Source organism: Quercus robur, chromosome 2 (genome assembly GCF_932294415.1).
Source record: "Quercus robur chromosome 2, dhQueRobu3.1, whole genome shotgun sequence".
In the NCBI taxonomy this organism is placed as follows: domain Eukaryota; kingdom Viridiplantae; phylum Streptophyta; class Magnoliopsida; order Fagales; family Fagaceae; genus Quercus; species Quercus robur.
In genome coordinates this window covers 34,192,967-34,205,076 of record NC_065535.1, presented here as the reverse complement: position 1 = coordinate 34,205,076, position 12,110 = coordinate 34,192,967, and the positions used below count along the sequence as shown (strand labels likewise).

The 12,110-nt window shown below is 34.0% G+C and overlaps 1 protein-coding gene across 1 annotated transcript; it reads right to left on the bottom strand.

The window, feature by feature from the left end:
• Positions 1–247: 247 nt before the first annotated feature.
• Positions 248–10,785, bottom strand: LOC126713450 (ABC transporter G family member 25). Its single transcript, XM_050413202.1, has 3 exons — positions 10,428–10,785; positions 9,306–10,137; positions 248–1,371 (listed from the first exon to the last, which is right to left on the bottom strand). The coding sequence occupies exons 1-3, from the start codon at positions 10,554–10,556 to the stop codon at positions 347–349; spliced, it is 1,986 nt and encodes a 661-aa protein (XP_050269159.1). The 5' UTR covers positions 10,557–10,785; the 3' UTR covers positions 248–346.
• Positions 10,786–12,110: the final 1,325 nt, after the last annotated feature.

The following is a 12,110-nucleotide window of genomic DNA, read 5'->3' as shown; positions in this document are numbered from 1 at the left end:
GGTTTGAAAAGAAGAACAAAAAGAGTATAGAATTGTTTTCTGTTTATATTAATTTCATAGCCAATGGAATGAAGTTCGTTCCTCACATATGATTATAAAAAATTACGAACATAAAGAGATTTGCTATTTCAATTTTATACAATTACTTCTGCAAACTGATCTTCAGTACAATACAGTCAGGTTGAAATTATGGTCCCTATGCCTCAAGAGAAAGAAAATAATAAAAATGGCCCCTACTACATATCAATAAGCAGAATTAAAATGAGTGATGCTTAGCTTGCGCAATCATCCTTCTGGTTCCTTCTTCGGTCATTTGAAAAATTACACTTAAGAAGTGATACAAAATTCAAGCTTTGATGCGCCTCAACGCAATGTAAGCCAATATCCTATACCCCACAAACATAAATAACAAGATGCCAACACTAGCCACAGGGCTGATTTGCCCTCCAATGTCTTCTTCAATAAACTTGCAGCTAGCTGTATAGAGTCCATGCTTCGAGTTTGAGCAACCCAACAATGATGAAATTTTCTTTCCATCTCCATATTGGATGTTGATAAAGAGCCTGTAAGTATAAAATGTGGTAGAAAGGTATTTTATCCAAGCCATACAAGATGGTACCTTATGCACGTAAAACCCTCCAGTTAATACAAATGCTAACATTGTGATTGTTACCAATGTAGATGCCTGTTTGGCATCCATGATAGCTGCACCTAAAAATAGGCCAAGACCCTGTGACACAAGCACATAGCCGAGAAGAACCAACAAAGTCAATAGAAAGGCACCCAATTCTGGTTTTAGTTCGGTCATCCAATAAGTCACGGTGATAAAAATAGTGGGAAGAATGAGCTCCATTGGCAAATCTCCGGTAATTCGAGCCATGAAATATGAAGAAAGTGTGTACATACCAGATGCCCGTTCCTTCATAAAGATGGCACGTTCTTGAGGGAAGGCGAACACAGCGTTAAACGAAGGGAAGACTCCCCAGAAGATGGCAATGAAGAAGAGGAGGCCTAAACGATCTTGAATGTCCTTATAATCAGAGTGCCACCACATTAAACCAGAAAGTATTGCAGCCGCGATTACCTGGAAGATTCTAAGTGTGTTAAACGATTCGTGCTTTCGTTCTATGAGGCTTCTTTGAAGCAGAATGCTGAATTGGTTGAACCATGTGGAAAGGGAGAGTCTATTGTTGCATCTGTGCTCTTTTGTAGAATGGTCTCCAATAAAAATGGTTTCTTTCAATGGAATGGTGGTAGTGTCCATACAGGCGGCTTTTACCTTTGGAGCCAACAAGGTGTTGTATGAAGAAAAGAGGGTTTGCTTGATATTTGGCTTATCTTGTTCACTTATATTATCATGTTGGCAGACACCTGCATAAATGAAGAAAGACATTAGTGTCTTGTTGGGATTCTTTCCCCACTAAACCAGATATTGATCTTTGAATAGAAATTAGATAAGAAATTTTCTATCTTGGATGGCAAGAATGCCTTTGCAGCAACAACTTATCCTTATGACCAAATTTTGGAAAGAGAATGTGGGCAGGGATAATTATTCTGAATGTCGTATCTTAAGCTCTTAACCAAAAGATGAACTTTGAAAATAATAGATCTCATGGTAAAATATTTTTAATTTAATAATTCAATTGTTATAACAAGTAGAAGACAGATGATTTGAACCATATTTCTCTTTATAAAAGATATCAGACAATATCACTAAGTTATGACTCAATCATAGACATAAATAAATTAGTTTGAACGGCTAAGATTTATGTGGCAATCTTGACATTACTCTAAGTTGTTACTTCTAATTGTAAACCTTGGAATGAAATTACTTACACACAAAGGGAAGTAGTTTCAATTTGGCATATAGTTAACACCTTTGAATCATGAAAACATGATTGTTCACCACCCAAATTACAAAGTAATTTCACAGCCAAAAACCCTAGTGAACATTTGCAATTATTGGCAAATGACACGAGGGAACCATTGGTACAGGCCTCGAAAAATAAAGCTCCATATCTTTAAATAGTTTGAAATTATATTCAATAACCAAGTAAACAATACAACACTAGATAAGAGAGTCTTGTTGCTTAATAGTATTTCTTGATTCTCCTTACCTAAAGAATCTAGGTTCAAATTCTTCCTCCACCAAACTAATGTAAGAATAAAAAAATTAAAAAAAAAAAATTGAGAAGAAGAAAGATGATCCTTCATCTTCATGCAATGCTGCAACACGTAATCAAACAAATAAATCTAGGTCCAAGATTCTTCAATATCATAATAACTTAAAAATCACTTTTAAGAAAACACTAAAACTAACTGTAAGAGGAAACAAGTAATTGGTTCTAATTCTGTTTGTCTCCCTCCTAGGAATCATATGCAAATCCACCAAAGAAGTTTTTGTTGGGCTCACCAAAAATGTTATTTACCATAGAGGTGTTTCATTAACCAAAGAGAATAGAGAGGGTAGCGTCTGGCTTCAATTTTTTTTTTGTTCAACTTTTAGTAAAGTTTTTAGTTTTTAAGTATAGTTTTTTTTTTTTTTTTTTTTTTTTTTTTTTTTTTATAAATTCTGACTTTTTTAAAATATAATTTCACTTTAACAAACTTTTAAAAAAAGAAAAAAAAAAACAATATGCAAATATATATATATATATTTATTTATTTATACAAGAAAGAAACTTTATTCTAGGATAATCTAAGTGTATATGTATGTTAAACTCCTTCATGGAAACTTGAATTTCAGTCTTTGTCTCTCATACCCCACAAGTACTTATACTCATGAAACGACCATCGCACCCAAGGTTTACGGTGGTATTCTGCAAAAGATGGAATAAGTTGCCTACTATCTCATCATTAACTAAGGTGGAGAGTACATCATAAAGAGATACGTTTTAATGGAAGAGAGACAACCTATAACGCTGCTTTCTTTTCCCGTTAGTTCTAGAATCTAGACTTCTAGAGTATAATAAATGACATCATTCTTAATTGACCAGGTGTATAATAATAAAAAAATCATTCTAATGTGATCATTTAAGCTAGTTGACGTGGTTGGATCTTAAACATTGTTTGACTATGTTCATTGCAATCTTTAAAGCAATTCTTCTAAAATATAATTATATATACTTGTGGAATGACCATCGCACTAAAGGCCTACAGTGGTATTCTGTAAAAAATGGAATAAGCTGCCTACTTTCTCATCATTAACTGAGGTGGAGAGTACATCATAGAGAGACACGTTTTAATGGAAGAGAGACAACCTATAACGCCGCTTTCTTTTCCCCGTTAGTTCTAGAGTCTAGACTTCTAGAGTATAATAAACGGCATCATTCTTAATTGACCAGGTGTATAATAATAAAAATATTATTCTAATGTGATCATTTAAGCTAGTTGACGTGGTTGGATCTTAAACATTGTTTGACTATGTTCATTGCATTCTTTAAAGCAATTCTTCTAAAATATAATTGTATATACTGTTAATTAGTTTTTTTTTATTATTATTTTAAAGTAAAATAAGGAAAAAAAAAAAAATCTAACTTAAATAAATGCACACGCGTACAATAAAAACTCAAAGAAGATGCTTTAAAAATTCAATATGACAAGACTTTGTTGAGTGGGGTTTACTTTGCAGCTAAAAAGCAACAGATTTTAATTCAGCTAAAAAATAAAAAAACAATACATTTGAGAGAAGCTCCAGTGATTTTGGGAAGGCCGAAAGGCAAAATTGGTGGAGGGAGAGAAAGATCCATAATGGGCAAAGATCATAGATTTTATAAACTAGATATGATCACTCATATCTCAAACAAAGGGCATATAATTGACCCTAGTAAGATGCGTTTTTTTTTTTAAAATCTATTATTATTTATTATTATAGATATAATACAATTTTAACATACCAATCATGTCCACTCCATGATAATTAATCTTTATTATCACACTAATATACTAATTAATTTTTAGCATTGACAGAGTTTACACCTTAAATTATTTATTTGACCACAAAATACTTTATCAGTTAAGTTAAATAAAACTTGATTAATGTAACTTGCTAGATAAATGTACATTAGCATGTAAAATATCTATCTTTAGGATAAAATATAAAAACAAGGACAAGGAAAAGGACAATAGGCAGGAAATGCACAATGATAATAAATTAACAATAAAGAATTATTAGTTGATTAATGGTGTAAGACTTAATTAGTGACGTGTAGGAGCAAATAAGTAGCACAACAACAGAAAAAAAAGGTTACTAAACAAAAGCTGACCAATGTTAGTGGTAGAGTATGGTGGGAATCCACTCAACAGTCAACAGTTGGTGGTGAGGCCCTAGAGTTAGGGCGACCACACTTTTTGTTTATCTTTGTCTCACGAAACTCTTTTATTTTTTTGATTTCTTTTCAATTTTCAAACCAAAGCTAACAAAACTTTAAAACCTTTTGGTTGCTTTGGAAGAACCATGATGGAGTTCAATTCAAAGCAACCAAACACGTGTTGCTCTTCAACCTAGGTCCTAATAAGTCTAACCAGGAAGTAGAGGACGTGTATCTAGTCTTAACAGGTGTAATAAAAGTTGCATGGGACATCATAGGGCAGTGATATCTAGAACTGTTTCCGTTACATGCAGTACAAATTTTAGAATACTTTTTATTTTTCTATCCTAGCTAGGCTAAGTGACCACAACGGAAACACCAGTTACTTTTCTATATTCTAGAAGATCGTTTTCCAATCACCAAACACAATAATTTATATTATGAAGAAGTAAAAGAAAATAATTTTCCATTCAGATTACAAATATATAAGATAGTGTTAAAATGTAGAATCTCTTTTTGGGGTCTGATCCACACACACACACACACACAAAAAACTTTATAGCATTAAAAGTGGGTTGGATGTAAAACAATATGGTATATGTGTAAAAATGATCATATATGTGTGCAACTGTTATTTTATATGAAAAATATGCATGTAAATTAAAACCGTATAAAAAAATAATAAATAAAAATGAAAATGATCTGATAATTTAAGCTAAAATTAATTAACTACGCACAACAATATTACAAAAATAATAAAAGTTAAAATCTAAGTTAGATCCTTGCTTAACAAGTGCGTCAGCCACCTTAATATTATTATCTTCCGTAGTCCTCTAAAATACATATTGAGCATCGCCTAGCTCGATCCACCTTTATTTCATATCATCCCTTTGCCTTAAATCTCTTTGGTCCAGTTAATAAAAAAAATCTCTGTCCACAAATCACTGTGTTCTCCACTTCTGACGAGGAGTATATTTATGTTGGCCACTCATCTTTTCATAGAATTACCACTTACCTTAGCTTAATTATTAGTGATTCAAGAAATATCACAAAATCAGTGGTCAAAACAGCAAACAACAATGAAATTGAAAGAAATCTAGGGTCCTATCCTATGGCTATGAGTGCATTCCCCATCACAATATCACACAGCAAAAAGGTCAATTAGCTGATTATTAATGACGCTAATCTTTGTCCTCTTGTATGTTTTTTTCTATAGTTTAAAATGCTCCTAATGCAAACCTATGGAATCCCATTAAGTAATTTCTTGGATGTGATTGAATGCTTCACTACCAGTAGATATTGTTACCCCATTTGGCACAAACCATGAACACTAGTTATAGATTATATATTGCTAATAACTCTAAACTTATCCAAAGAAAAATCTCCCCAAAGGACAAAAGAACTAAAGAAGCCTTATGAACTATTTCTTACCATTTGTAAATTATAGGAAAAGCAATAATAATCCTTGCCCAAGCCAAAAAATTGGAAAAATTGGGAAATAGTAATATTTCCTCTTAAATACTGTTCAAGATTTTTTCTTTTTTAAAAAATCTATAAAAAAAAAAATTCCTCGAAACAAACACAACTTTAACTAATTCATCGTCGGCTTCTCTACCACAATCCACTTGATAATTATTGTGTCCAAGAATAAAATAAAGGGAAGTTAAGAGACAATCCCCCATATATTTGTGTATGCATTAGTTGAGGCACCTAGTCAAAGAGCACTCATTCTACAGTCTTGTATGCATTATTTAATTCTCAACTCTACTAAGTGACATATCCACCAAGACATTCAAAAATGACACCAACTTTCATTTAGGAGGCATTTGTTTCGAAGAGTAACACTCAAATCAAAACCTAGGTTTCAAGCAATTGTATACAGCCAGAGACTTGATTCACTATGCGGTGGTTTATCACCTAACAAATGATATGACTTGTTAGAAACGCAGGCTTAGTACGTAACTATAAATTGTGGCACAAGGATTTCAACCATTTGATTTGAAATATTTAATAGACCTTGTACCATGAATTCATTTACCTTCAATTATTCTAAGGGTTTTACTAATGTGTGCCTTTAGGAAATATATTAGTAAGTATTTTGAAAACTTTTTATGAAGAAATGAAAAAGTTACTAACTTTTTTGACAAATTTTTTAATTCCCTATAAAATGTTTTCAAAAATAAATTATTAATATGTGCCTTAAGGGCATATATTAACAATGAATAATAACATTGCCACTACCTCTACGACTACCTAGGCAAATCATTGTCTTTAGGGAATATATTAGTAAATCATTTCAGAAAACATTTTATGAAGAAATGAAAAATTAAGTTACTAACTTTTATGACAGATTTTTCAATTCTCTATAAAAATTTTCTAAAGATAAATTATTAATGTGTGCTTTAAGAACATATATTAACCAAACCCGACAATGAATAATAACATTGCCACTACCTCTACGACTACCTAGGTAAGAAGATAAATTTGAGCCTTCCCAACAAGCTTTTGGCTTTGTTAAGAATAATTATAATTCTTGCACAGTGCATAACTAATATTAATTATAATGAAAAGTTTTATAATTCAATCAATGATATAACATACTTTCCTTTATTTGAAAAATCAAGGTTCAAATCTTCGTTCTTCCATTGTTATTAGTATCAAATTAAAAAATAATACTTTCTCAAAAAAAAAAAAAAAAAAGTAAATGCCAAATACTATGATGTTACTTTTATAGTTAAAATAGCCTAATAGTGCCTCTGTTTTGTTTAAAAAGATGGGTTCTAACTCACTATAAGTGTGAAATTAATGAGATAAAATAAATCAAATATTTTTATGAATGAAAAATCGATCACACTAATGACATTATAATGAAGATCTCATCATCAAAGTTTAAAATGAATCATCGCTGCTACAATCACCGAATTAATAGGTGTCAACTCATTTCCTAGGGGCACCTAACCTACCCTAAGTTAATTGATATGATTCTTTGGACTGTCCAAAGCTCATACAGTCATTTGTATTCCGAGACAAGGGACATGACTGTAGGGTCCATGGCCTATAAATTGGGGGATGTTGGGACCCATATTCCACCCATAAGTGAAATCCCTATTGGAAAAATGCTTTTAAAGGCATCAAAAATGATTCGCATATTGCAAGCTTCCCCTCCAACATTTCCAAAATAAAAATAAATCCAAAACTCAACCTCTTGTACGGTAAGCTATTTACTATATATTTAGTAAATGGAATGGAATCGGAGGAATGCTAAAGCAAGCTCTACCTCATAAAACTTAAAAAGATTCAGTACAATTGCATTTTAAAGATTATTTTTTAAAATATATTTCTTATTTTATTGGATTGACACATTAATTCTCATCCACTGTAAAAAGCTTCAAAACAGTGGCGAACTGCCACCCGCATAGAGCAGCCCCTTAATTTCTTGGCTTTTAAAACTTTTGTTTTTCCTTTATAGGTTTCTAAATGGAATTCAAATCCTCCGATTCATTCACTATGTACATAAGCACACAAAGTTTATATTCAATAGTTGGGAGAAAAAATATCTAAATCTTGGATATTTTTTAGTGTTGACCCGTTGAACTATATCATTCTTCTCCTCTCATATGAATATAAAATAGTAAATTTTACCGTAAATTTAATTAATGAGATTTCATGTCATGTAAAGTGAGAATAAAAATCACTCAATTATACAAGCAAGATTAGAATATTAGATAATCACAATGTCTAAGTTAAAGGAGGCACCAAGGCAGCGGCTATTGCTAATCCTGTGGCTGATGGGCAGTGGATAACACTACGCACAAAAGAAGATAGTGGGATAAATTCATTAATAAAGCTAAAAAGAATAGGAAGGATTGGAGCATAAAGAGTCAAATCGAGGTGGCCAAAAGGCAAAAAATAAATAAATAAAGAAAAGTTGGAGACCGTCAAACTCAAGGAAAGAGGACACGTGTTCTTTTGTTTGAGGAAAATGGAATTATTACAGCAAAGAGGACACATGGAGTGTGCATCAAGAAATTATTTTCCAACCAAAAATACTCAATATGGAAATAAAATCAAAGCCTAGTACGCGTGTCATCGATTCTATCCACCACAGTTCCTAAAAGGCTTTGCCTTTCCATTTCATTTGAATTTAAAAAAAAAAAAAAAAAATTATAAATTTATAAAGTCCTCCACCACTGCCACCAACACCAACACCAACACTATTCATTCACCACCGACACACCACTGGATTTGTCAGGGGTTCATTTAATTGGAAGTATAGTAATTAGAAATTAAATAAAAGGGTAGAAAGAAATAAATTATATATTGATTAAAAGTTATTAGAGCATGACATGAAGAATGCCGAGTTACACTATCTCACCCCTAGCTAGGCCAATGTTGTGGCAAAAGGAGATAATCAATGCACCATCAATGTGACACAAACCAAGATCAGTGTGGCCCATCATTTGGGTTCTTTAGGGACCAAGCTGGTCAGTAATGATGACCAACACAACTGAAATCTTGAGTATGGAGAAGTAATCACACGGTTTTGTGCCTCCGTGTGGCGTGGGACATTGTCCTACTAAGGGATCACGTTAGCCATAATTGCCATAATAATGACCAAATTATAACTAGTGCTACAAAATGCCCTCAAAACAAACCAAAGAAAAAGCGGGGAAGACGAAGTAAAAAAGGTACATTCTTCCTAATAGAAGAGTGTAAACTACTTACATTAAAAAAATAGACACACACAAACAAACGTTCATTCAAAAGATGGAGCTGGCCAACCTTGCTTTTACTTTTGAATCAAAAACTATAGACCTTAAATAAATTCAACAATCATGTTAGCCACACCAAACTAAAACCTAGTTAATTCAACCGACAGATATTAACATCCTCTCTATTTGAAATAAATTAAATATTTAATGCTTCAGATTAAATACTATAAAAAAAATTCAACGTAACGTTATATTCAGGTAATAAAATCTTAATGTAACGTACCATTAGCAAGATCAAGCAGGAAATCCGCAGGGTTCATGGCAAAAGACGGCGAAAAGCCGACGGAATCAAAGTAGCCGAGAGCCTCACTGCCTTTCCCAAAGTACAAGCACCTCCCTTCTGAGAGCAGCAAGACTGAGTGAAACATCTGGCAAACTTGGCTAGATGGTTGGTGCATGGAAGTTACTATGGTCTTGCCCTTTTGAGCCAATGACCCCAACGTGGTGACCAACCGGTGTGCCCCGGTTGAGTCCAAACCCGACGTGGGTTCATCCAATATGAGCAAACTAGGGTTAATCAGCATCTCATTAGCTATGCTCACTCTCTTTCTCTCTCCACCAGAAATCCCACGTATGAAACTGTTCCCTATGATTGTGTTTTGGCATTTCACCAAACCCAGCTCAGAAATCACCGACTCAGCCATTGACGCTTTCTCTTCTTTTGTCAAAGAGTTTGGTAAGCGAAGTAAAGAGCAGAAGACTAGGGTTTCACGCACAGTCAAGTGAGGGTAGAGAACATCGTCTTGGGTCACAAAGCCGGTTCTTCTCAGCACGGTTTTGCTGAGTTTAGCACCGTTGGCGAGGATTGTTCCGGTGAGGCCATGACCATGGTGGAGTCTACCTGAAAGAGCATTGAGGAACGTTGATTTGCCGCTCCCTGATGGGCCTAGGACGGCCAGGATTTGTCCTGGGGACACCATGCCTGTGATCCCATTCAGGATTGTTCGTTCTTGATCGACTGTTTGTGTGGGTCCATCACAAAACATGTGTTTGAAACCAAAATTGCCCTTCTTTTGCTTGTTCTCTATCTTCACTTGGTAACACACGTCCATGAACTGCATGAACAGCAAAAGAAAAATGTTAATAAGGTCAAAGATTTGGCCAACTCAATCATGACTATGGAATGACTTGGTTTTACTGTTGCTTCTGTACATCCAGAAAATAAAATCATCAAATATTGAACTATTGATAGTATTGACTCTTATCATTGTATTGTTAGATCTTGAAGAATTAATATCGCTATACTGTCGGATTTAGATTTTTGTTTTTTTGTAGAAAATGATATGTTCCATTAAAACATACCTAAATCATTAGATATGGACTTTTTTCTCTTTATTTGTGTTACCTTGAGAGTAATAGGAAAACAAGGAGACGATAAAGATGGCAAGTCACGCGTATTTCGAGAGCTATCTCTAGAAAATCTTGGGCCGTTTGATGAATCTCCATTGGGAGTTTCGACATCAAATCCTGGCATTATTTCCTTTTTCTTTTTCTTTTTTTTCTCTAAGGAAAGGAAAGAGAGTGAATAGTATGATAGTGGGTATGAGTTATGAGACAAAAGGGGGAAGATAGAGAGTTTGAAAGTTATGAGTTGTGTTAGTGATGAAGAGAGAACTAGCGGAAACCTCTAATACAAAGCCTATTTATGAAGGTCTAAGATCTCAGTGCATGCCACGTCAAAGTGAAACCGCAACAGCACAAGAGCTACGTGTCAGTTCCAAGAGCCAGTTGGCAGCTTCTTAAGGTGCGTTCATGCAAAGTAGCTGTTTTTCTCTGGTGATTCTTTCTCTTTCTTAAGTAAGAGGGAGAAAAAAAAAAGTTTTGGAAAGGGAAAGTGAGAAGCCGGGTGCCATTATTACTTTCATAACTCAGCAAGCTCATACGAAGGGATAAAGTAAGAGAGAGAGAGCGAGAGAGAGAGAGAGAGAGAGGAACTTTCATTGGGATTGGGATGAGGGGGAGACTTTGGGATTGAGAGAGTGGGGAGGGTGTGGAGCAATTACTACAGGGCATGACTTACATTCGGTATCTTAAATACAGATTGTTAGATTCGGCAAAAGATAAGGCGAGTACATACGAAGATATATATATATATATATATATATATATATATGTACGTGGTGTTTTTTTTTTTTTGGAATAAACGGAAGAAATTTATTCAAAGAAAGTAATAAGTTTATACAAAAGTAAGGCAACATCATAGATTAACCATGCTAAAAGTGTATTAGCTACGGAGCTTTCTCTTCACCTATCAAAACCAGCAACTATATGCAAAGTTACATCAAGAAATGCCAAAGAAAAACAAGACTATCTTATAATTACTCAAGACAAACTTTTCATAATTAGCTTCCAAATATTCTAAAGCATAGGTTGTGGCAGACTTGGCTAGAAAAGGGGGATCAGGATGTGGAGTACCGTAGCAAGCCTCATTTTGCTTATTCCAAATCATCTAGTTGGTTGTGAAAAATATTGCAATCTCTGGGTCATTTTTCCTTTGCATTATTTGATCAACCACATTCACAAATGAAAGATTTATGCAATGAGACATGATCTCCCTCAAGCATGTGGACTTCCAAACCTTGTCAGCATATGTACAGCTTAGCAGGATATGGTCTGTTGACTCCGCCCCATCCTCACAACATTCACATCCAACATCAAACAAAATTTTCCTTCTAGTTATATTTGCTTTAGTAGGCAGTATATCTCTACAAACTCTCCAAATGAAAGTTTTGATTTTATTACATACCTTGACCGCCTAAATCATTTTCCAAATTTTATTGCTCTGTGAGTGATTGGGTGATTAGCCATAAGAAGATCTCAGTTGTTGAGTTTGGATCATCTTATATGCACTTTTTACCGAATATTCACCCGTGTTTGTGTATGCCCAAATTTGGATGTCTTGCACTGCTCTATTGCTCAATGTGATGGATTTAATAATCTCAGCTTCATGTGGGAGGAATACATGATCAATCATGGGTACTCGCCATGATCTTGTAGTTGGATCAATGAGGTTATCCATTGTGGCCAT

Bases quoted from the DNA above. Each gene is read 5' to 3' on its own strand.
- LOC126713450 (XM_050413202.1), bottom strand. From the start codon at position 10,556: ATGCCAGGATTTGATGTCGAAACTCCCAATGGAGATTCATCAAACGGC. The intron at 10,138-10,427 runs GTAACACAAATA...CTGTTCATGCAG, and splicing joins GTTTTCCTATTACTCTCAAG to TTCATGGACGTGTGTTACCA. The intron at 1,372-9,305 runs GTACGTTACATT...TCATTTATGCAG, and splicing joins CCTGCTTGATCTTGCTAATG to GTGTCTGCCAACATGATAAT.